We start from the raw sequence: 27,163 nt of genomic DNA on the forward strand, positions 1-27,163 counted from the left end.
AAAGGACTGGTGATTGGGAATACCTGGTTTAAAAAGCGAGATATACATAAGTATACGTATGTAAGTAGGAGAGATGGCCAGAGAGCGTTATTGGATTACGTGTTAATTGACAGGCATGCGAAAGAGAGACTTTTGGATGTTAATGTGCTGAGAGGTGCAACTGGAGGGATGTCTGATCATTATCTTGTGGAGGCTAAGGTGAAGATTTGTATGGGTTTTCAGAAAAGAAGAGTGAATGTTGGGGTGAAGAGGGTGGTGAGAGTAAGTGAGCTTAGGAAGGAGACTTGTGTGAGGAAGTACCAGGAGAGACTGAGTACAGAATGGAAAAAGGTGAGAACAATGGAAGTAAGGGGAGTGGGGGAGGAATGGGATGTATTTAGGGAATCAGTGATGGATTGCGCAAAAGATGCTTGTGGCATGAGAAGAGTGGGAGATGGGTTGATTAGAAAGGGTAGTGAGTGGTGGGATGAAGAAGTAAGATTATTAGTGAAAGAGAAGAGAGAGGCATTTGGACGATTTTTGCAGGGAAAAAATGCAATTGAGTGGGAGATGTATAAAAGAAAGAGACAGGAGGTCAAGAGAAAGGTGCAAGAGGTGAAAAAGAGGGCAAATGAGAGTTGGGGTGAGAGAGTATCATTAAATTTTAGGGAGAATAAAAAGATGTTCTGGAAGGAGGTAAATAAAGTGCGTAAGACAAGGGAGCAAATGGGAACTTCAGTGAAGGGCGCAAATGGGGAGGTGATAACGAGTAGTGGTGATGTGAGAAGGAGATGGAGAGAGTATTTTGAAGGTTTGTTGAATGTGTTTGATGATAGAGTGGCAGATATAGGGTGTTTTGGTCGAGGTGGTGTGCAAAGTGAGAGGGTTAGGGAAAATGATTTGGTAAACAGAGAAGAGGTAGTAAAAGCTTTGCGGAAGATGAAACCGGCAAGGCAGCAGGTTTGGATGGTATTGCAGTGGAATTTATTAAAAAAGGGGGTGACTGTATTGTTGACTGGTTGGTAAGGTTATTTAATGTATGTATGACTCATGGTGAGGTGCCTGAGGATTGGCGGAATGCGTGCATAGTGCCATTGTACAAAGGCAAAGGGGATAAGAGTGAGTGCTCAAATTGCAGAGGTATAAGTTTGTTGAGTATTCCTGGTAAATTATATGGGAGGGTATTGATTGAGAGGGTGAAGGCATGTACAGAGCATCAGATTGAGGAAGAGCAGTGTGGTTTCAGAAGTGGTAGAGGATGTGTGGATCAGGTGTTTGCTTTGAAGAATGTATGTGAGAAATACTTAGAAAAGCAAATGGATTTGTATGTAGCATTTATGGATCTGGAGAAGGCATATGATAGAGTTGATAGAGATGCTCTGTGGAAGGTATTAAGAATATATGGTGTGGGAGGCAAGTTGTTAGAAGCAGTGAAAAGTTTTTATCGAGGATGTAAGGCATGTGTACGTGTAGGAAGAGAGGAAAGTGATTGGTTCTCAGTGAATGTAGGTTTGCGGCAGGGGTGTGTGATGTCTCCATGGTTGTTTAATTTGTTTATGGATGGGGTTGTTAGGGAGGTGAATGCAAGAGTTTTGGAAAGAGGGGCAAGTATGAAGTCTGTTGTGGATGAGAGAGCTTGGGAAGTGAGTCAGTTGTTGTTCGCTGATGATACAGCGCTGGTGGCTGATTCATGTGAGAAAGTGCAGAAGCTGGTGACTGAGTTTGGTAAAGTGTGTGAAAGAAGAAAGTTAAGAGTAAATGTGAATAAGAGCAAGGTAATTAGGTACAGTAGGGTTGAGGGTCAAGTCAATTGGGAGGTAAGTTTGAATGGAGAGAAACTGGAGGAAGTAAAGTGTTTTAGATATCTGGGAGTGGATCTGGCAGCGGATGGAACCATGGAAGCAGAAGTGGATCATAGGGTGGGGGAGGGGGCGAAAATTCTGGGAGCCTTGAAGAATGTGTGGAAGTCGAGAACATTATCTCAGAAAGCAAAAATGGGTATGTTTGAAGGAATAGTGGTTCCAACAATGTTGTATGGTTGTGAGGCGTGGGCTATGGATAGAGTTGTGCGCAGGAGGATGGATGTGCTGGAAATGAGATGATTGAGGACAATGTGTGGTGTGAGGTGGTTTGATCGAGTAAGTAACGTAAGGGTAAGAGAGATGTGTGGAAATAAAAAGAGCATGGTTGAGAGAGCAGAAGAGGGTGTTTTGAAATGGTTTGGGCACATGGAGAGAATGAGTGAGGAAAGATTGACCAAGAGGATATATGTGTCGGAGGTGGAGGGAACGAGGAGAAGTGGGAGACCAGATTGGAGGTGGAAAGATGGAGTGAAAAAGATTTTGTGTGATCAGGGCCTGAACATGCAGGAGGGTGAAAGGAGGGCAAGGAAAAGAGTGAATTGGATCGATGTGGTATACCGGGGTTGACGTGCTGTCAGTGGATTGAATCAGGGCATGTGAAGCGTCTGGGGTAAACCATGGAAAGCTGTGTAGGTATGTATATTTGCGTGTGTGGACGTATGTATATACATGTGTATGGGGGTGGGTTGGGCCATTTCTTTCATCTGTTTCCTTGCGCTACCTCGCAAACACGGGAGACAGCGACAAAGTATAATAAAAAAAAAAATAATATATATATATATATATATATATATATATATATATATATAGATAGATAGATAGATAGAAGAAAGTTAAGAGTAAACGTGAATAAGAGCAAGGTTATTAGGTACAGTAGGGTTGAGGGTCAAGTCAATTAGGAGGTAAGTTTGAATGGAGAAAAACTGGAGGAAGTAAAGTGTTTTAGATATCTGGGAGTGGATCTGGCAGCGGATGGAACCATGGAAGCGGAAGTGGATCATAGGGTGGGGGAGGGGGCGAAAATTCTGGGAGCCTTAAAGAATGTATGGAAGTCAAGAACATTATCTCGGAAAGCAAAAATGGGTATGTTTGAAGGAATAGTGGTTCCAACAATGTTGTATGGTTGCGAGGCATGGGCTATGGATAGAGTTGTGCGCAGGAGGATGGATGTGCTGCAAAATGAGATGTTTGAGGACAATGTGTGGTGTGAGGTGGTTTGATCGAGTAAGTAACGTAAGGGTAAGAGAGATGTGTGGAAATGAAAAGAGCGTGGTTGAGAGAGCAGAAGAGGGTGTTTTGAAATGGTTTGGGCACATGGAGAGAATGAGTGAGGAAAGATTGACGAAGAGGATATATGTGTCGGAGGTGGAGGGAACGAGGAGAAGTGGGAGACCAAATTGGAGGTGGAAAGATGGAGTGAAAAAGATTTTATGTGATCGGGGCCTGAACATGCAGGAGGGTGAAAGGAGGGCAAGGAATAGAGTGAATTGGATCAATGTGGTATACCGGGGTTGACGTGCTGTTGCCCCTCTTTGCATTCACCTCCCTAACAACCCCATCTATAAACAAATTAAACATCCATGGAGACATCACACACCCCTGCCGCAAACCTACATTCACTGAGAACCAATCACTTTCCTCTCTTCCTACACGTACACATGCCTTACATCCTCAATAAAAACTTTTCACTGCTTCTAACAACTTGCCTCCCACACCATATATTCTTAATACCTTCCACAGAGCATCTCTATCAACTCTATCACATGCCTTCTCCAGATCCATAAATGCTACATACAAATCCATTTGCTTTTCTAAGTATTTCTCACATACATTCTTCAAAACAAACTCCTGATCCACAGCATCCTCTACCACTTCTGAAACCACACTGCTCTTCCTCAATCTGATGCTCTGTACATGCCTTCACCCTCTCAATCAATACCCTCCCATATAATTTACCAGGAATACTCAACAAACTTATACCTCTGAAATTTGAGCCCTCTTATCCCCTTTGCCTTTGTACAATGGCACTATGCACGCATTCCACCAATCCTCAGGCACCTCACCATGAGTCATACATACATTAAATAACCTTACCAACCAGTCAATAATAGTCACCCCCTTTTTTAATAAATTCCACTGCAATACCATCCAAACCTGCTGCCTTGCTGGCTTTCATCTTCTGCAAAGCTTTTACTACCTCTTCTCTGTTTACCAAATCATTTTCCCTAACCCTCTCACTTTGCACACCACCTCGACCAAAACACCCTATATCTGCCACTCTATCATCGAACACATTCAACAAACCTTCAAAATAGTCACTCCATCTCCTTCTCACATCATCACTACTTGTTATCATCTCCCCATTTGCGCCCTTCACTGAAGTTCCCATTTGCTCCCTTGTCTTACGCACTGTATTTACCTCCTTCCAGAACGTCTTTTTATTCTCCCTAAAATTTAATGATACTCTCTCACCCCAACTCTCATTTGCCCTCTTTTTCACCTCAAGCACCTTTCTCTTGACCTCCTTTCTCTTTCTTTTATACATATATATATATATATATATATATATATATATATATATATATATATATATATATATATATATATATTTATTATTATTATTTTTTTTATTATACTTTGTCGCTGTCTCCCGCGTTTGCGAGGTAGCGCAAGGAAACAGACGAAAGAAATGGCCCAACCCCCCCCCATACACATGTATATACATACGTCCACACACGCAAATATACATACCTACACAGCTTTCCATGGTTTACCCCAGACGCTTCACATGCCTTGATTCAATCCACTGACAGCACGTCAACCCCGGTATACCACATCGCTCCAATTCACTCTATTCCTTGCCCTCCTTTCACCCTCCTGCATGTTCAGGCCCCGATCACACAAAATCTTTTTCACTCCATCTTTCCACCTCCAATTTGGTCTCCCTCTTCTCCTTGTTCCCTCCACCTCCGACACATATATCCTCTTGGTCAATCTTTCCTCACTCATCCTCTCCATGTGCCCAAACCACTTCAAAACACCCTCTTCTGCTCTCTCAACCACGCTCTTTTTATTTCCACACATCTCTCTTACCCTTACGTTACTCACTCGATCAAACCACCTCACACCACACATTGTCCTCAAACATCTCATTTCCAGCACATCCATCCTCCTGCGCACAACTCTATCCATAGCCCACGCCTCGCAACCATACAACATTGTTGGAACCACTATTCCTTCAAACATACCCATTTTTGCTTTCCGAGATAATGTTCTCAACTTCCACACATTCTTCAAGGCCCCCAGAATTTTCGCCCCCTCCCCCACCCTATGATCCACTTCCGCTTCCATGGTTCCATCCGCTGCCAGATCCACTCCCAGATATCTAAAACACTTCACTTCCTCCAGTTTTTCTCCATTCAAACTCACCTCCCAATTGACTTGACCCTCAACCCTACTGTACCTAATAACCTTGCTCTTATTCACATTTACTCTTAACTTTCTTCTTCCACACACTTTACCAAACTCAGTCACCAGCTTCTGCAGTTTCTCACATGAATCAGCCACCAGCGCTGTATCATCAGCGAACAACAACTGACTCACTTCCCAAGCTCTCTCATCCCCAACAGACTTCATACTTGCCCCTCTTTCCAAAACTCTTGCATTCACCTCCCTAACAACCCCATCCATAAACAAATTAAACAACCATGGAGACATCACACACCCCTGCCGCAAACCTACATTCACTGAGAACCAATCACTTTCCTCTCTTCCTACACGTACACATGCCTTACATCCTCGATAAAAACTTTTCACTGCTTCTAACAACTTGCCTCCCACACCATATATTCTTAATACCTTCCACAGAGCATCTCTATCAACTCTATCATATGCCTTCTCCAGATCCATAAATGCTACATACAAATCCATTTGCTTTTCTAAGTATTTCTCACATACATTCTTCAAAGCAAACACCTGATCCACACATCCTCTACCACTTCTGAAACCACACTTTTTCATACTATCCACCATTTCCCACGTTAGCGAGGTAGCGTTAAGAACAGAGGACTGGGCCTTTGAGGGAATATCCTCATCTGGCCCCCTTCTCTGTTCCTTCTTTTGGAAAATTAAAAGAAAACGAGTCCCAAAACTGATCCTTTTGGCACTCCACTTGTAATGCTATGCCTAACCATTCTGAGGCTTGACTACTCTTTGTTTACAGCCAGTTAACTAGTTTCCTTTCCATTGATGTACAACCCCATCAGTGCCATGTGACTTAGTTTATGTCAGTAATCTTTGATGTGGAACCTCATTTGTCAAAGGTTTTTTGAAAGTCTAGAAAGATAACATGGGCTGCTTTGCCTTCATCATACATGTTGATGATATCAAAAGAAACCAAGCAGATTTGTCAGATACGAGTGGTTTTGTTGAAAAATCATGCTGAGAATCGTTATTTAGTGGTGGTCCTCTAAATGGTGTACAATCTGTCTTAAATGATGGTTTCCATAAGTTTTCTAACTACAGATGTTAAGCTAATAGGAAGGTAATTCCCGGGCAATGACTTGTTACCTTTTTTTGAATGTCAGTGCTACAATGGCAAACTTCTATTCATTTGGAACTTTTCCAATAGCAAGTGTTGAAAAGAGCAGTCAAGGGCTTAGGTATCTCATTTTTCACCTCTTTCATTGCTCTCAGATGAAACATTTCAGGGTCTGCTGAATTATTTGTCTTTTCGGCTTTTATGTCAATTGATGAAGAATATTCCCAAATCTTATCAGTGAAATTGGGTTTAGGACATGGTTTGTCTTCCTATGTAAATAAAGATGCAAAAAAGTCATATGTTTTTGGTATGGCTTCATTGCCTTGAACCAAGCCTTTTTTTTTCCATAATTAGTAGACATGTTGACTGGGTAATGAGTCTCTTCTAACATAATTATACAACTCCTTTTTTTTTTCAGCAATATACACTCTGTATTGATGTTTGCTTTGTCATCTAACTCTTACTTTTTCATTGCAAATTTACATTACTTACTCTGTCATGTTGGTTATTGATTTTCTTATGAGCCACTTTCTTACATAAGAGGCACTTTTTTGTTTCACCACTCCACCACCTGGGTTTCATTCTAAAAATGGACTATATACTACTCATTGGTACATGTGTTCCCTCTGCTGCTTTGAAGGTTTTTGCTAAGATTTTCCAAGCCACATTCATGTCATTTTTATTGACCACATCATCCAGGTCTGCCTGTCATGAGCAATGCAAAGATCATTAAAATTTGTATGTTTAGAATTGGGTATTTTTTTGTAACTCATTTTGACCAATGTTACATGCATTGTTGAAAATGACCAAAGTATTATTTTGTCATTGATTGCTTCTACCAAGTTTTTCCCCAACTTCAACACTACTAACAATATCCTCATTTGCAGTAAGAACTAAATCTAATATACTCTTGTCAATGATAGATTTTTTGACTAATTGCATTAAGGCATTATCAAGCAAATTTAGGTAGAATTCATGCCACAGCTACTGGAAAGGGTTTTTCCCAATTTAGATACTGGTATGCTAAAATCTACTATGGTAGAATCTTGTTTTCTACATATTTCTGTTAATTGATCATAAAAGCTTTCATCTACCTCTGTTGTCTGTGTGTGGGGTTCTATATACTAGTCCTACAGTTTTTTCAAGTAGTTTATTTTTCATTTCTACAAAAATGAAGTTGACATTCCACAACAACTACTACAGTTTTTTCTAAGGGATTTGAATGAGCTTTAACAAAGAGCAGGACACTACCACCTACTTTGTTTCCCCTATCCCTAATAAACAAAGTATGCCCTGAAATTAAGTATTTGGCTATATAAATCTGTATTGTAATATGGAATGAAAAAGATTTTGAGTGATCGGGGCCTGAACATGCAGGAGGGAGAAAGGCGTGCAAGGAATAGAGTGAATTGGAACGATGTGGTATATCGGGGTCGACGTGCTGTCAATGGATTGAACCAGGGCGTGTGAAGCATCTGGGGTAAACCATGGAAAGTTCTGTGGAGCCTGGATGTGGAAAGGGAGCTGTGGTTTCAGTGCATTATACATGACAGCTAGAGACTGAGTGTAAACGAATGTGGCCTTTGTTGTCTTTTCTTAGCGCTACCTTGCGCACATGCCAGGGGAGGGGGTTGTTATTTCATGTGTGGCAGGGTGGCGATGGGAATGAATAAAGGCAGACAGTATGAATTATGTACATGTGTATACATGTATTTGTCTGCGGGAGACAGCGACAAAGCAAAATAAATATATATATATATATATATATATATATATATATATATATATATATATATATATATATATATATCCTCCCCTCTAGTTTTTTTTTTTTTTTTTTGATTTTCCAAAAGAAGGAACAGAGAAGGGGGCCAGGTGAGGATATTCCCTCAAAGGTCCAGTCCTCTGTTCTTAAAGCTACCTCGCTATTGCGGGAAATGGCGAATAGTATGATAGATAGTCTGTGTGTGTATATATATATGTATATGTTGAGATGTATAGGTATGTATATTTGCGTGTGTGGAAGTGTATGTATATACATGTGTATATGGGTGGGTTGGGACATTCTTTCGTCTGTTTCCTTGTGCAACCTCGCTAACGTGGGAGACAGCGACAAAGCAAATTAAATGAATAAATAAATCTCTATTGGTGATATCTAACCAAGATTCAGAAATGACAAACATACTATATTTTCCTTCTAACACTGTTGTCACTAAGGCTTTGATTTATATACTCCGAGCATTAACACAGAATATTTTTAAGATGAAACAGTCCTGTTTGGAAATGTACTTATGCAAGGGAGATGGGTATGCTCCACATGGGTTGCATATTTTGACCAAAATGAATGCGCAGTCACTAAGGAGCCTACCAAAACCCATAGCTTCGTTCAGGTGTACTCCATCCTTCTTAAACTTAACAGAATGCATGCAGAAATGCTGCCAAAAATTTATGACCAACTTTCCTAAAAACATAGATTTACTAATCTGTTATTTAGAATGAATGCCTTACTAAAGAAAGCGCTCTCAGCACTGGTCATGGGTAGAAGTGAATTCATAATATTATTAGTTTTATTTCATAAATGTCGAATTAGCTAGCGATATATCTCCAACAGCTCCTCTGATCTCTCCTCCAGTACATTGATAGCACCGACATGACAAATAACAATTGTATTATCATTAGTGCCACCACAGACTTCATCTACAGCATCAGCACCATTATCTACCTTGGCACCCAGAAAACAAAAATATTTATGGCGTGAAGGGTTTCTGGAGAGAATTTGTCCAGCTGTTCTTGGATCATAGAGTTGTTGACGAGCCTTACTTTGTGTTTGTTGTCATTGACATCACCCAAAGCCTGAAACTAAGAGAGGAGAAGGATTACTTGGGCGTGTCTTAACACCCACTGTATGCTGTCCAGTGTTGATGACTCGCTCCCCAGTTCTCTTCTTAGCAAGCTGGATTCGATGATGTCCTGAAGGATATCTGCCCTGTGTATTAGAACAGTTATTTTATCAGTAGCTGCATCCAGCTTTTTCTCAAAGGTCCTTTAGTCCATGCAAAATCTGCAAATCAAAGGCATTGTAAGATTATTATAAAACTGAATACCAAACTTCCCTCTACACATAGAACACCAGCTGGCATGCAAATAGTAAACAGAAATTGTATTTCACTGAAAATAAGAATTATAGAAAAAATTACAGAAAAGACACTACCTTGTATGTTAGGCTTATGAGAGTTCACATTCCCAAAATCCATGCAGTTTTTCCCAAGTGCACATGTAAGAATATTTTTCTCTTTTCCCTTTCAAGTTAAAGCTCATTTTAGTACTACATTATGATACACAACTAGCTAAACACTTCTTACCTCACAAAAGAGTTCTGCTTGAAAAGATATAGTGATAGAACTGAAGAATCTCAACAAAAAGGATTTTGATCCACTCCAGTAAATAGTTCAGTAAAACAAATACAAGCACATCTGACTGCTAGGAAGGATGGCACCAAACTTAAGGCTTGATTTGTCTGATTGCTCTCATAGTTATGGATACAGCCTTGGACTAACATTTCACTTCATATGAGGTGAGGTACTTTGTTCTTTAACAGGACCCTTGATATTACTGCTTAGAGGGGTTGAAAGCAATACTCAAGAAACTTCAAGATGGACTATATATATATTTTGCTTTCCTAGTCATAAATATACAATAAATATTTTGCTTCCCTAGTCACATGAACAGTTTAGAGATTTTATCTCTATAAATCTTTATTCCTACTTTTACTACAATAGCCTGTGAGTTTCTGATATCTTCCACAATCACAGACAGCTTCAAAAGGACTCGGTGGTCTGTTGCTGTTGAATTCCATTGTATTCCCTTTTATCATCAGAGCCATTCATCACATTCATTGACAATGTCATTCATTATGTTCTTCAGAGCCATTCATCTTATCATCAGAACCTTGCATTTTATATGGATACAGGTCCTTCATATTTTTTTTTTTTTTTTTTTTTTTTTTGTCGCTGTCTCCTGCATTTGCGAGGTAGCGCAAGGAAACAGACGAAAGAAATGGCCCAACCCCCCCCATACACATGTATATAAATACGTCCACACACGCAAATATACATACCTACACAGCTTTCCATGGTTTACCCCAGACGCTTCACATGCCTTGATTCAATCCACTGACAGCACGTCAGCCCCGGTATACCACATCGCTCCAATTCACTCTGTTCCTTGCCCTCCTTTCACCCTCCTGCATGTTCAGGCCCCGATCACACAAAATCTTTTTCACTCCATCTTTCCACCTCCAATTTGGTCTCCCTCTTCTCCTTGTTCCCTCCACCTCTGACACATATATCCTCTTGGTCAATCTTTCCTCACTCATCCTCTCCATGTGCCCAAACCACTTCAAAACACCCTCTTCTGCTCTCTCAACCACGCTCTTTTTATTTCCACACATCTCTCTTACCCTTACGTTACTCACTCGATCAAACCACCTCACACCACACATTGTCCTCAAACATCTCATTTCCAGCACATCCATCCTCCTGCGCACAACTCTATCCATAGCCCACGCCTCGCAACCATACAACATTGTTGGAACCACTATTCCTTCAAACATACCCATTTTTGCTTTCCGAGATAATGTTCTCAACTTCCACACATTCTTCAAGGCCCCCAGAATTTTCGCCCCCTCCCCCACCCTATGATCCACTTCCGCTTCCATGGTTCCATCCGCTGCCAGATCCACTCCCAGATATCTAAAACACTTCACTTCCTCCAGTTTTTCTCCATTCAAACTCACCTCCCAATTGACTTGACCCTCAACCCTACTGTACCTAATAACCTTGCTCTTATTCACATTTACTCTTAACTTTCTTCTTCCACACACTTTACCAAACTCAGTCACCAGCTTCTGCAGTTTCACACATGAATCAGCCACCAGCGCTGTGTCATCAGCGAACAACAACTGACTCACTTCCCAAGCTCTCTCATCCCCAACAGACTTCATACTTGCCCCTCTTTCCAAAACTCTTGCATTTACCTCCCTAACAACCCCATCCATAAACAAATTAAACAACCATGGAGACATCACACACCCCTGCCACAAACCTTCATATTTATATTCTGTATAATGATCTGATTGGTTTTCATTAGCTCCTCCCCATCCCATCTGTTTATTACTGGAATTCATGTTTCTTTGACAATGAACATCCCAGAGCTAGTAGCTTCTTACATAAGCATATGTACAGTGACAGGGCCTGTTGAATAATGCATTGTTTGTAGAAAATGAACAATGCCTTGTGTACATAACAGTGCTTAGTGTACATGAGCAGTGCCTGGTGTGCTTTATATGATTAATGGCAGCTCTACTTGAATATACCTTACATTACATGAGTCATCTACCTCTTTCATAGTACAGGTAGTTCCAGTGTTTCTCATATACATGTTTATGATGGTAGTTTGTTCGGTGACTTAGAGGGACTGCAACAGGCGAAGGCAGTGGTGGAGAAGGAGTTCGCAGTGGTGGGTCTGTTGGAGGAGTGGGACAAGACACTCACAGTCCTGGAGCACTATGTCCCACGGTTTTTCAAGGGCGCCACTAGGAAGTACTATGGTAAGTCTAGAGTGGATGATATTAGTTGTAATACTAATGGATTATAGGAAAGTTTGCACAAGTAACAGTGTGATACAGAATATATTCTCTGTACCTTATATATGTTGTGGATAGTAATTGAGTGAGTGAAGTTATGATAAAAGTTAGTTTTTCATTATGTAGGTAAAGGAAGATAGTGAGGATTTTGGAATTGTGTTTTACATTAACTTTATTAGTCCTTGCCCTCTCAGCAACCCTGTGATACCTATGAATGCTCACTGATTTTCAGAATATAAGAAGACTGTATGTCTCAAAAGGTAACCTTTTAGATATATGTTAATCTTTATAGTACATTTTACTCGGTGTTACCAGACTTCGCCTGCTCAAAGTTACACCCAAGGTGAAAAGTGACTTTTTGATGAGGCTGTATCATTGGTAATTCAGTCTCATTAAAGAATTTATTTGTGCAAAGATGTCTACAGTTCTTTACCATTGGAAGTCCTACAGCCCAAGGCTGCCTGAGCTTTTAGAAAGGCCCTAGGTAACACTAGGACTCGCATAGAAATTAGTTCTGGGGTAATTATTGATATGATAGATACATTGTACTGAGGTTTTTGAAATGGGGGTTTTAAATGGGTTTACAACTCAAAATCTTTAATATATGTGAGATGCATTACAGTAGTGTTGTTATAACTGTTGAGACTCGTTTTTCTCTACAGATGTATTTCTTTAGGTACAGCTTATGTGTTATGACTACTACTATATTTTTTAATTGTTTCTGTTCGTTTTAACATTTTCCTGCAGAAAACATACATGAGAATAAGATCAGGAGGAATGAGAACTTTTACAAGCCAAGGGTGGAGCAACAGGCTAGAGATTATCTCAAGAGGAACTTTACTATAGAATATGAATTCTATGACTTCCTGCATCAGCGTCTAAACCAGCAGTATTGGGCTGTCACCAAGGCTTCCTCTTCCCAGTCTACATGAAGAAAGAAGTAAAGAATTACTGAAGGAAACCAAGATTGGATGACCAGTAAGCCAGAGGGAGTGAGAAGTAAAGATTGAGAATTCAGGCAAGGAAGTCGGGAGAGGTGTCAAGGTGATGTAGTTAGAACAGGATATAATAAAAAATAGGTTAGGAGGATGGATAAAATTAGGATATGTAGGGGCTCACTCAGGAAAATTATGATAATGGAAGGAGTCATGTTAGACCTCACTTATAACAAAAGAAAGGAGAAGAAAGATTTGCTTGGAAAAGATTAGAATTTGTATCCTACATCTTCCAGGTGTTACACACTTGATGGTGATAACAACCAGTCTATTAAAACTCCATCAGTTTAAGTATGTCTGTGCATTTATATCATATCATTTCTGCACTCAGAGAGTGATCACCATATGATATTCTTCAATGTGAACACCAAGCTTCTGTATTTCCTTTGCCATTGAAGTCCCAGCAGCAGAGCTTTGGCCATCCAGCAATAGTCCTTGTGCATGGGAACAAGACTGTAAGAAAATGATTATGGTTATGTAGAGTGCAGCAATTAGAAGTGAATGATTTAAAGAAACGGTAAATTATAGACAAAAAAAAGGAAGAAAAGTGATATAAGAAAAACATGGAAATTTTCATCTGTGAGAGTAGTATGGATTCAGAGAATATATGACTACCACTCAATGCTATGAGGTGATTTGGTGAAAGAAGGGAAGCTTTCACTAGATAACGAAACAGTCCATTTCACCTATGGCAGATCTTGATAGAAGATCAAGGCCAACTTGTTTTTAGGTATTTAACTTCATTATGTAACATTAATTCTGGTATCCGACCAGTGTGCTCTAATTATATTATTGTCAGTCACTAGTAGTAAATACTTATTAGCTCACCAGATTATCAGGAATTATGTGCATAAATGTATTAACAGGGTTATGAGAAGAGAATAGTGCTTATAACTGACAATATGTCAGACTAGAGATGTATGGTATCAGAGATCTGGTATTGGATATACAATTGATTGAGTGTATAGTCTCTTTTCATTCAAGGGTGTTTATTCTTTTCAGTTAATTTTGTATGTGTTCATGACAATTCTTTTTCTGTGCTGCTTGACCTGTATTTATACCATATGACTAATACTGGGTATTTTTGTATGTGCCGTTTATGTTGTATGTGTATACACCAGTCTTTTTACAGAATTTTGTATATTTGTTATTTGATTAGTTTTGTTTGAGTTATATTCCTGTCATTATTTGTGCATATGGAAAAGGAGATTTACAATTTTGGATCCCCATCCCTTAACTTCTGTTTTTATCATACTGTCGTTTGAATTTCTAATTGGACTTTGCACTCAGTTTCTTCTCTTAGTAGGTTTCATATATTTACAACTCTCTTCAGAATGAAGGTATTTCTTCACATTTTTGTGAGTCTTTTCTTGCTTACTTTTTTGGTGTCCAGGTAATTTCCTTTGTATTTGTGCAGTTTCAACATTTTCAAATCAATTTCGAATCTTGGAAGTTGTAAGCGTGTCTCACATTTTCCTGCTATTATTTCATGTAGACAAGTTGCTGTTCTCTGCTTATAGCTTACCTTCCCTTACTGAAGATACAGTGGACATGTGTTTGTCATCTTCCATTTGACCTTTATTAAACCTACTGTATTCTTTGTCCTTTCTGGACAGGTGATTTTTTTTATATACATCTAAGGAAACACTACGACTGCCTGTTTTTTGTTTTTTTTTTTTGTTCCATACCAGTATTCCAAATGAAACAATTTTAAAACTTCTTGTGGTCTAAAAGTACAGCCCTCCCACCCGTATCTTTTCTTATAACTGTTACTCACTTTATGTATGTGTGCGTGTGTGATTAAAATTTTTGTTTTAAGGGGAGAAAGTTTTACACTCGTGTTGCTTTTCATCTTTTAAGCTTGTATTAAAGTACCATATCTTTCTTCATATGTGTGTATGTGTTATTTCTTATTTACCTATTTGTGTATTACATACGGGGATTTAACACTCTTGAGGCTTCATTTTTGTTTGTGGTTACATATCTCTGCATATCTGGAATGAGTTTTCCAGTTGTGGCAACTCATCTCTCAACTTAACCTTCACTTGGATTGAATTTGTAATGATTTCTGTATTTACAACATCAGGTCAGTTCATCCACTATTCTGTAACTAAAGAAGTATTGTCCTATGTCTTTCTGGCATTTTTCATTGGTTCACACTCCTGTTATAGCCTCTTAGTTCCCTTCCTCAAGAGCTTCTCCATATCACCTTTATGTCTTGAAAATTAAACTGTTGTAGTCCCTCATCCTTTGTTGTTCTGTCTTCCACAGTGGACAGTTCCATGGCTTTTGTCATCCCTTCCTTCTCTATTAGCTTAGCTCCATCAAATTAGGTACTTTTTTCTCTCTTTCCTTTAGACCCTCTTCAACAAGTCTATATACCTCCCTAAGTGTTGGTAACACACTGGTCCTGCATAATCTATTTTGGGTCCACTATTTGTTATGTACCTTTTTTTATGGACATCTTTTTCTTCTTATTCTAAAAGGTAAGTTTTATATTCAACAATACAACCTCTGTTTTCTCAATAATTCTGGTATTATAGATTTTAAGTAAGAAACTGGGTAATATTGTATGTGCTTGAATGTATAATTATTGTATATAAGTTTATTTTTATACCTTTGCCTTTAAACTACTCTATATATATGTAGTTTGTGTACTTCATTGAATATGTTAGGCAGTAGTTGGTGGACAGCCAATGACCAGAGAAGTCTATTACTAGAACTTCCTACTGGTTATTAGGAGGGTTAGTGACAGCTGCATAGTGAGCCAGCACTTCAGTGATTGTCCAGTTCCAATCCTTCTAACCCAGGTAGCTCTTGTTTCTTTCTGCTCCTCCCACATGTGGACTACTGGCATTCTGTCTACAAACATACAATCTCTTTGTCATTCATAAAATTTTGACAACGCTTAACTCACATAGCTCATTCTTCTTAACTCTAGATTTTCCTGTGGTGATCAATATGTGCTACCCCTTCCTTTTGGCAAAATAGTAGGAGCACTAGATAGAAGTAGTAGTTAGGGACTTTTAGGCAGGAGCCTTAGGTAGAAACATTAGGTAGAGGTAGTAGATAGAAGTGTTAGGCAGGAGCATGAGGTAGAAGTAGTCAGTTTAAGCATTAGGTAGGAGCCTCTGCAAACACTGTGCTAGATTAGCTCTCTGCCAGTGGCCTGTTAAGAGTGAGTTACTAATGGCTAAGAAGCAGCTCTGGAGTTCACTAGTTATGAAGACTTGTGGCCAAACCCTTGAGGGAGTTCCAGGTGGGAACAGGCAACAGAGATATGAATAGATAGATAGATTCATTGAATGTATATTGTATTCTCTTGAGAATATTTTGAGTAAAGATTTGCAGAGACTAAACTTGGCATAGGCTCTTATCAATAACGGCTTCCTCTTGAGTGAAGCTTCCTCTCTGATTTGCCATCACTGGCCCAGGTCGGATGTGTGTTGTACTTTTGTCAATACTGGCACAGGGCAAGAGTGTATACCTGTGATGACAGTACTGAAACAAGGTGGCTCATGTGTAAGTGTTGTGTACTGGGGTCTTGTATGGATGTGTGTTTTGTGTAAAATATGTATTAATATTAAGCTAAATAATTGTGTAAATGATTCTATTTATAGGAAACATTTAATATATGAACATCATTGTCTTAAAATAAGCATATTTTAGGAATGAAACTGTGATATGCAAAAGCACTATTAACCATACTTTCTCTGAATATATTTATATTTTTCCCATTGTTGAAAATATTTCTATAACCTTTTATTCTTGTAGCATTGTTTATAATATGCTTAATGATAAGAGTTTCTCAAAAAATGTGGTAGTCTCTGTTTTACAGTCAAAAACACTTGACCCTCAGTATGAAGTGTTTATAGACACCTTAAAAAGGACACTCATTATACAAGTGAAGGGATGTGTGATACTTTAACTACTCAAATTGGAAATTCAAGAAGTAGAGTTTCTCAAAAAACTAGAGAAAAAATAATTTGATTTTGAGATAAATCATGTCTTAATTATTGTGTGATTGAGTAATGTAGTAGAGACTGTCATTTTAAGTATACTACTCTTAGTTATTATCACATGAGTGGACAATTTTTGCCATTAAATTTTCTAAAGGCATTCGGTCTTTTTATAAGTTTTTATAGATCAGCTTTGTATCTGTGAACGTAGACACCTATGTATTGTGTGATCAAGAAAGGAGAGAAACTATACTTCAAGAATTTATATATTTTATTGAAGAGAAACTCCATTTTCTACAAACCATAAAGACCTCTTATGTGATGCAGATGAAATGTGATTTCCCATAGCATTTTTGACACAGGGAATGGCAAATAAACAATTTAGTTTCATTGTAAGTGGTGGAACTCTCAACTCTTTGAGTACTAAATGCCATCCACATGAAACATCTGTCTTCGTACAATTCCAGTGTACTCCAGTAGACATACTTTACAAGACAGATTCTTTGATTACATTGGTAATCTACGATGGAAAATGATTGTTGAAGTAGTTCTTTGTTGAGGAAATGCTGCAGTTTTTGCAGTTTTAGAGTACTTACCAGCAAGAATTAGCCAAAATCATTAGAAGGATGTTTCCAAATATAGATTGGTGCTGTCTTGGGCATAAGCAACTTGCATTATCCTATTTCAGACAAGCCTGGATATCATGAATACAGCTTTTGTTAGATCTCTTAGAGAAGCAGTAAAGGCCAAAATGATATGAGCGCACATTCATCACTGACAGTTTTGATGATACTGAATCCATTTCTCTTGTTGAATGGCATCCAGGAAATGACTTAGTAACTGAAGCTCATGAAAGGCCCATTAATTACATAGATCAGGCCAACATCCACCAACCTTACCAAACCAATCTCATTTTAATGTTGGAGGCATAATATCTGTAAAATTGAGATAAACCTGGACATGAGCTCACCATTGTAAAAGAAAAAAAAAAAGATTTTATTATACCCAACTGCTGCTTCCTGCATCAGCGAGGTAGCACAAGGAAACAGAAGAAGAATGGCGCAACCACTTGCATACACATTTACATACATAAACGCCCATACACGCCCATATCAGCTTATACATACATATACATACACAGACACATACATGTATACACATGTATATATTCATACTTTCTCCCTTCATCAATTCCTGTCGCTTCCCCGCCACACAGAAAATAGCCCCTGCCCTACAGCGAGGTAGCACCAGGAAAAGACAAAGAAGGCCACATTCGCTCACGCTCATTCTCTAGCTGTCATGTGTAATGCACAAAAACCACTGCCCCCATTCCAAATCCAGGACCCACAGACCTTTCCATGGTTTATCCCCAGACACTTCACATGCCCACGTATTCCCCACGTATTGTAGAAGGTGATTGAAGGGGGTGGGAGCGAGGGGCTAGGGAAAAACCCTCCTTGTATTTAAATTTCTAAAAGGGGAAACAAAAAAGACATGTTTTACCTCAATCTCCCCCCAAGAAAAAGTTTGGCTGCTGATCTGGATTATTCCACACAAAAAATAGATCATGTGGCACAACTTAAAGTCAAAATAGATCCATACTCAAATGCTCTATGAATTGACACTTTTAGGGACATGCTTAGTTCACAGATATATTATTTGTGAATTAAAGCTGCTACATTCACCATGCCCTAGAAATGCAACTTTTTCCTACCATAAGTTACACAAGCATATTTCATCCATTTGTCATCAATTCTTTCCTTATTCCATAACTACTACAGTAGCAAGGAATACAAAGATTGCAGGGTAATTCAGATAGCATCAGACCACTAGGTCCTTTTGAGGATGATTGTGATAGAGGATGATATAAACTCACAGCTTTGTGTGGTAAAAATTAGTAGGTTTACAGGCGGTTTGGGGCCGCACATTAGAAGCTCCTGAAAATGTTGCAACAGAACTTAACATTCCTTTCCATACAAACAAGGTAGATGATGTGCTGTTAAGGAAAGATGTAGACTTGATGTTCATCATATGTCAACCAGACCTTCATGCCCAGATTGCTGTCAAGGCTCTTGGCATTGGCAAACATGTATTATGTGATAGGCCAGCTGGCATTTGTCAGCTTGAGGTGCTGTAGATGGTACATGCTGCCCAGTACTATCCGTCACTCATCTCTGTTATATCCCATGGACTTCGATTCCTCCCTGCATTTGTACACATGAAGCGACAAATTGAGCGGGCTACGTAGGCACAGTCAATGTGTGCAATGTGCGAGTGCATTGTGGCAGCATAATCGGAAATCAGTTTGATTGGATGTGCAGTCACTTGATGGATGAGGGTATCCTGACCATGGTAGGGAGTCACATCATTGATATTGTGTCCTTTGTTACAGGACAGCGTGCTAATCGTGTCCATGGCATGATGCACACCTTCACAAAGAGCACTGAGAAAATTAATGGAATCAGGTGGATTGATAGTGATGATTTTTGCAGTTTTCAGATGATCTTAGATGGTGGGGCTTGTGTAACAGTTATTCTTAATAGGCATGTGGCAGGAAGCTTTGTTCAAGAGGTGGTTGTTTGTGGCAGCGGGGAAGATTAGTTGTGCGTGGGGCAAACCTATATGGTCAGAACCATACTGCCGAAAAGGAGGAACTGCTACATGAAGGCCCAGATGATGTAGCTCATCTTACAAACAAGAACAATAGTGCTAGGATCAATTCTTTATTACCGCAGCCATACCTTCAGGGACTCTTCAGATTGGTTGGAGCACTCAAAGAAGCCTTTGCCACAGGAGATGGTGAACATGGTTGGCTGAAGGAACCTGTCTCTAGTGCTGCCACCTTTGAAGATGGACAGTATGTTCAGGCTGTCATTGATGCCATCAAGCTTTCTTCAGCCAGTCGTCAGTGGGAACAGGTAACAATAGCCAATGATGAGAATGAACTGAATCCTTTAATGACCCGCCTCAATCTTCCTAACATTAATATGAGCTCTTTGGATGCACTCTCTCAGGCTCCAACTAACAGACCTCCTCCCCAGCATAAGGTTACTAGTTCTGAATCACACTTGCCATGGAGCTTTGCTACAAAGCATTAAAGAATTTTTTTGGAATATTGCTTTATGTGGTTATGTGCATTGATGGAATTAATGGGTAGAGATTATTGTTATGGTATATTCCTGTAATAAAGGCTTACTGTATATGGTAATGCATTCTTTAAATTATATATATATATATAAGGCATGTACAGAGCATCAGATTGGGGAAGAGCAGTGTGGTTTCAGAAGTGGTAGAGGATGTGTGGATCAGGTGTTTGCTTTGAAGAATGTATGTGAGAAATACTTAGAAAAGCAAATGGATTTGTATGTAGCATTTATGGATCTGGAGAAGGCATATGATAGAGTTGATAGAGATGCTCTGTGGAAGGTATTAAGAATATATGGTGTGGGAGGCAAGTTGTTAGAAGCAGTGAAAAGTTTTTATCGAGGATGTAAGGCATGTGTACGTGTAGGAAGAGAGGAAAGTGATTGGTTCTCAGTGAATGTAGGTTTGCGGCAGGGGTGTGTGATGTCTCCATGGTTGTTTAATTTGTTTATGGATGGGGTTGTTAGGGAGGTAAATGCAAGAGTCTTGGAAAGAGGGGCAAGTATGAAGTCTGTTGGGGATGAGAGAGCTTGGGAAGTGAGTCAGTTGTTGTTCGCTGATGATACAGCGCTGGTGGCGGATTCATGTGAGAAACTGCAGAAGCTGGTGACGGAGTTTGGTAAAGTGTGTGGAAGAAGAAAGTTAAGAGTAAATGTGAATAAGAGCAAGGTTATTAGGTACAGTAGGGCTGAGGGTCAAGTCAATTGGGAGGTGAGTTTGAATGGTGAAAAACTGGAGGAAGTGAAGTGTTTTAGATATCTGGGAGTGGATCTGTCAGCGGATGGAACCATGGAAGCGGAAGTGGATCATAGGGTGGGGGAGGGGGCGAAAATTTTGGGAGCCTTGAAAAATGTGTGGAAGTCGAGAACATTATCCCGGAAAGCAAAAATGGGTATGTTTGAAGGAATAGTAGTTCCAACAATGTTGTATGGTTGCGAGGCGTGGGCTATGGATAGAGTTGTGCGCAGGAGGATGGATGTGCTGGAAATGAGATGTTTGAGGACAATGTGTGGTGTGAGGTGGTTTGATCGAGTAAGTAACGTAAGGGTAAGAGAGATGTGTGGAAATAAAAAGAGCGTGGTTGAGAGAGCAGAAGAGATTGTTTTAAAATGGTTTGGGCACATGGAGAGAATGAGTGAGGAAAGATTGACCAAGAGGATATATGTGTCGGAGGTGGAGGGAACGAGGAGAAGAGGGAGACCAAATTGGAGGTGGAAAGATGGAGTGAAAAAGATTTTGTGTGATCGGGGCCTGAACATGCAGGAGGGTGAAAGGAGGGCAAGGAATAGAGTGAATTGGAGCGATGTGGTATACAGGGGTTGACGTGCTGTCAGTGGATTGAATCAAGGCATGTGAAGCGTCCGGGGTAAACCATGGAAAGCTGTGTAGGTATGTATATTTGTGTGTGTGGACGTGTGTATGTACATGTGTATGGGGGGGGTTGGGCCATTTCTTTCGTCTGTTTCCTTGCGCTACCTCGCAATACGCGGGAGACAGCGGCAAAGTATAAAAAAAAAAAAAAAAAAAAAAAATATATATATATATATATATATATATATATATATATATATATATATATATATATATATTTTTTTTTTTTTTTTTTAACTATTCGCCATTTCCCGCTTAAGCGAGTTAGCGTTAAGAACAGAGGACTGGGCCTTTTTTTGGAATATCCTCACCTGGCCCCCTCTGTTCCTTCTTTTGGAAAATTAAAAAAAAAAGAGAGGGGAGGATTTCCAGCCCCCAACTCCCTCCCCTTTTAGTTGCCTTCTACGACACGCAGGGAATACGTGGGAAGTATTCTTAATCCCCTATCCCCAGGGATATATTAAGAATATATGGTGTGGGAGGCAAGTTGTTAGAAGCAGTGAAAAGTTTTTATCGAGGATGTAAGGCATGTGTACGTGTAGGAAGAGAGGAAAGTGATTGGTTCTCAGTGAATGTAGGTTTGTGGCAGGGGTGTGTGATGTCTCCATGGTTGTTTAATTTGTTTATGGATGGGGTTGTTAGGGAGGTGAATGCAAGAGTTTTGGAAAGAGGGGCAAGTATGAAGTCTGTTGGGGATGAGAGAGCTTGGGAAGTGAGTCAGTTGTTGTTCGCTGATGATACAGCGCTGGTGGCTGATTCATGTGAGAAACTGCAGAAGCTGGTGACTGAGTTTGGTAAAGTGTGTGAAAGAAGAAAGTTAAGAGTAAATGTGAATAAGAGCAAGGTTATTAGGTACAGTAGGGTTGAGGGTCAAGTCAATTGGGAGGTGAGTTTGAATGGAGAAAAACTGGAGGAAGTGAAGTGTTTTAGATATCTGGGAGTGGATCTGGCAGCGGATGGAACCATGGAAGCGGAAGTGGATCATAGGGTGGGGGAGGGGGCGAAAATTCTGGGACCCTTGAAGAATGTGTGGAAGTCGAGAATATTATCTCGGAAAGCAAAAATGGGTATGTTTGAAGGAATAGTGGTTCCAACAATGTTGTATGGTTGCGAGGCGTGGACTATGGATAGAGTTGTGCGCAGGAGGATGGATGTGCTGGAAATGAGATGTTTGAGGACAATGTGTGGTGTGAGGTGGTTTGATCGAGTAAGTAACGTAAGGGTAAGAGAGATGTGTGGAAATAAAAAGAGCGTGGTTGAGAGAGCAGAAGAGGGTGTTTTGAAATGGTTTGGTCACATGGAGAGAATGAGTGAGGAAAGATTGACCAAGAGGATATATGTGTCGGAGGTGGAGGGAACGAGGAGAAGAGGGAGACCAAATTGGAGGTGGAAAGATGGAGTGAAAAAGATTTTGTGTGATCGGGGCCTGAACATGCAGGAGGGTGAAAGGAGGGCAAGGAATAGAGTGAATTGGAGCGATGTGGTATACCGGGGTTGACGTGCTGTCAGTGGATTGAATCAAGGCATGTGAAGCGTCTGGGGTAAACCATGGAAAGCTGTGTAGGTATGTATATTTGCGTGTGTGGACGTATGTATATACATGTGTATGGGGGTGGGTTGGGCCATTTCTTTGGTCTGTTTCCTTGCGCTACCTCGCAAACGCGGGAGACAGCGACAAAAAAAAATATATATATATATATATATATATATATATATATATATATATATATATATATATATATATATATATATATATATATAATTTATTATTATTATTAGTGAAAGAGAAGAGAGAGGCATTTGGGCGATTTTTGCAGGGAAATAATGCAAACGAGTGGGAGATGTATAAAAGAAAGAGGCAGGAGGTCAAGAGAAAGGTGCAAGAGGTGAAAAAGAGGGCAAATGAGAGTTGGGGTGAGAGAGTATCATTAAATTTTAGGGAGAATAAAAAGATGTTTTGGAAGGAGGTAAATAAAGTGCATAAGACAAAAAATGGGAACTTCAGTGAAGGGAGCTAATGGGGAGGTGATAACAAGTAGTGGTGATGTGAGAAGGAGGTGGAGCGAGTATTTTGAAGGTTTGTTGAATGTGTTTGATGATAGAGTGGCAGATATAGGGTGTTTTGGTCGAGGTGGTGTGCAAAGTGAGAGGGCTAGGGAAAATGATTTGGTAAACAGAGAAGAGGTAGTAAAACCTTTGTGGAAGATGAAAGCCAGCAAGGCAGCAGGTTTGGATGGTATTGCAGTGGAATTTATAAAAAAAGGGGATGTCTTTATGTTGACTGGTTGGTAAGGTTATTTAATGTATGTATGATTCATGGTGAGGTGCCTAAGGATTGGTGGAATGCTTGCATAGTGCCATTGTACAAAGGCAAAGGGAGAAAGGTAAGTGCTCAAATTACAGAGGTATAAGTTTATTGAGTATTCCTGGGAAATTATATGGGAGTGTATTGATTGAGAGGGTGAAGGCATGTACAGAGCATCAGATTGGGGAAGAGCAGTGTGGTTTCAGAAGTGGTAGAGGATGTGTGGATCAGGTGTTTGCTTTGAAGAATGTATGTGAGAAATACTTAGAAAAGCAAATGGATTTGTATGTAGCATTTATGGATCTGGAGAAGGCATATGATAGAGTTGACAGAGATGCTCTGTGGAAGGTATTAAGAATATATGGTGTGGGAGGCAAGTTGTTAGAAGCAGTGAAAAGTTTTTATCGAGGATGTAAGGCATGTGTACGTGTAGGAAGAGAGGAAAGTGATTGGTTCTCAGTGAATGTAGGTTTGCGGCAGGGGTGTGTGATGTCTCCATGGTTGTTTAATTTGTTTATGGATGGGGTTGTTAGGGAGGTGAATGCAAGAGTTTTGGAAAGAGGGGCAAGTATGCAGTCTGCTGTAGATGAGAGAGCTTGGGAAGTGAGTCAGTTGTTCGCTGATGATACAGCTCTGGTGGCTGATTCATGTGAGAAACTGCAGAAGCTGGTGACTGAGTTTGGTAAAGTGTATGAAAGAAGAAAGTTGAGAGTGAATGTAAATAAGAGCAAGGTTATTAGGTACAGTAGGGTTGAGTGTCAAGTCAATTGGGAGGTAAGTTTGAATGGAGAAAAACTGTAGGAAGTAAAGTGTTTTAGATATCTGGGAGTGGATCTGGCAGCGGATGGAACCATGGAAGCGGAAGTGATCATAGGGTGGGGGAAGGGGGCGAAAATTCTGGGAGCCTTGAAGAATGTTTGGAAGTCGAGAACATTATCTCGGAAAGCAAAAATGGGTATGTTTGAAGGAATAGTGGTTCCAACAATGTTGTATGGTTGCAAGGCGTGGACTATGGATAGAGTTGTGCGCAGGAGGATGGATGTGCTGGAAATGAGATGTTTGAGGACAATGTGTGGTGTGAGGTGGTTTGATCGAGTAAGTAACGTAAGGGTAAGAGAGATGTGTGGAAATAAAAAGAGCGTGGTTGAGAGAGCAGAAGAGGGTGTTTTGAAATGGTTTGGTCACATGGAGAGAATGAGTGAGGAAAGATTGACCAAGAGGATATATGTGTCGGAGGTGGAGGGAACGAGGAGAAGAGGGAGACCAAATTGAAGGTGGAAAGATGGAGTGAAAAAGATTTTGTGTGATCGGGGCCTGAACATGCAGGAGGGTGAAAGGAGGGCAAGGAATAGAGTGAATTGGAGCGATGTGGTATACCGGGGTTGACGTGCTGTCAGTGGATTGAATCAAGGCATGTGAAGCGTCTGGGGTAAACCATGGAAAGCTGTGTAGGTATGTATATTTGCGTGTGTGGACGTATGTATATACATGTGTATGGGGGTGGGTTGGGCCATTTCTTTCGTCTGTTTCCTTGCGCTACCTCGCAAACGCGGGAGACAGCGACAAAAAAAAAAATATATATATATATATATATATATATATATATAATATATATATATATATATATATAATTTATTATTATTATTAGTGAAAGAGAAGAGAGAGGCATTTGGATGATTTTTGCAGGGAAATAATGCAAACGAGTGGGAGATGTATAAAAGAAAGAGGCAGGAGGTCAAGAGAAAGGTGCAAGAGGTGAAAAAGAGGGCAAATGAGAGTTGGGGTGAGAGAGTATCATTAAATTTTAGGGAGAATAAAAAGATGTTTTGGAAGGAGGTAAATAAAGTGCATAAGACAAAGGAACAAATGGGAACTTCAGTGAAGGGAGCTAATGGGGAGGTGATAACAAGTAGTGGTGATGTGAGAAGGAGGTGGAGCGAGTATTTTGAAGGTTTGTTGAATGTGTTTGATGATAGAGTGGCAGATATAGGGTGTTTTGGTCGAGGTGGTGTGCAAAGTGAGAGGGCTAGGGAAAATGATTTGGTAAACAGAGAAGAGGTAGTAAAACCTTTGTGGAAGATGAAAGCCAGCAAGGCAGCAGGTTTGGATGGTATTGCAGTGGAATTTATAAAAAAAGGGGATGTCTTTATGTTGACTGGTTGGTAAGGTTATTTAATGTATGTATGATTCATGGTGAGGTGCCTAAGGATTGGCGGAATGCTTGCATAGTGCCATTGTACAAAGGCAAAGGGAGAAAGGTAAGTGCTCAAATTACAGAGGTATAAGTTTATTGAGTATTCCTGGGAAATTATATGGGAGGGTATTGATTGAGAGGGTGAAGGCATGTACAGAGCATCAGATTGGGGAAGAGCAGTGTGGTTTCAGAAGTGGTAGAGGATGTGTGGATCAGGTGTTTGCTTTGAAGAATGTATGTGAGAAATACTTAGAAAAGCAAATGGATTTGTATGTAGCATTTATGGATCTGGAGAAGGCATATGATAGAGTTGACAGAGATGCTCTGTGGAAGGTATTAAGAATATATGGTGTGGGAGGCAAGTTGTTAGAAGCAGTGAAAAGTTTTTATCGAGGATGTAAGGCATGTGTACGTGTAGGAAGAGAGGAAAATGATTGGTTCTCAGTGAATGTAGGTTTGCGGCAGGGGTGTGTGATGTCTCCATGGTTGTTTAATTTGTTTTTGGATGGGGTTGTTAGGGAGGTGAATGCAAGAGTTTTGGAAAGAGGGGCAAGTATGCAGTCTGCTGTAGATGAGAGAGCTTGGGAAGTGAGTCAGTTGTTCGCTGATGATACAGCTCTGGTGGCTGATTCATGTGAGAAACTGCAGAAGCTGGTGACTGAGTTTGGTAAAGTGTATGAAAGAAGAAAGTTGAGAGTGAATGTAAATAAGAGCAAGGTTATTAGGTACAGTAGGGTTGAGTGTCAAGTCAATTGGGAGGTAAGTTTGAATGGAGAAAAACTGTAGGAAGTAAAGTGTTTTAGGTATCTGGGAGTGGATCTGGCAGCGGATGGAACCATGGAAGTGGAAGTGAATCATAGGGTGGGGGAGGGGGCGAAAATTCTGGGAGCCTTGAAGAATGTTTGGAAGTCGAGAACATTATCTTGGAAAGCAAAAATGGGTATGTTTGAAGGAATAGTGGTTCCAACAATATTGTATGGTTGCAAGGCGTGGGCTATGGATAGAGTTGTGCGCAGGAGGGTGGATGTGCTGGAAATGAGATGTTTCAGGACAATATGTGGTGTGAGGTGGTTTGATCGAGTAAGTAATGTAAGGGTAAGAGAGATGTGTGGAAATAAAAAGAGTGTGCTTGAGAGAGCAGAAGAGGGTGTTTTGAAATGGTTTGGTCAC

The 27,163-nt window shown here is 40.0% G+C and overlaps 1 protein-coding gene and 1 pseudogene across 1 annotated transcript in view; both read left to right on the plus strand.

The window, feature by feature from the left end:
* LOC139749518 (uronyl 2-sulfotransferase homolog pip-like) overlaps window positions 1-16,759 on the plus strand; it is a 67,927-nt gene extending 51,168 nt beyond the window's left edge. The window contains exons 7-8 of the mRNA XM_071663475.1: window positions 11,835-11,989; window positions 12,773-16,759. Coding sequence (XP_071519576.1) covers window positions 11,835-11,989; window positions 12,773-12,957 — 340 coding nt within the window. The 3' untranslated portion in view covers window positions 12,958-16,759. The remainder of the gene's footprint in view (window positions 1-11,834; window positions 11,990-12,772) is intronic.
* A 2,111-nt stretch (window positions 16,760-18,870) lies between these two features.
* On the plus strand, window positions 18,871-20,163 carry LOC139749321 (glucose-fructose oxidoreductase domain-containing protein 1 pseudogene; annotated as a pseudogene).
* The last annotated feature ends 7,000 nt before the right edge of the window (window positions 20,164-27,163 follow it).

The sequence above is a fragment of the Panulirus ornatus genome, chromosome 7 (assembly GCF_036320965.1).
Source record: "Panulirus ornatus isolate Po-2019 chromosome 7, ASM3632096v1, whole genome shotgun sequence".
NCBI lineage: Eukaryota > Metazoa > Arthropoda > Malacostraca > Decapoda > Palinuridae > Panulirus > Panulirus ornatus.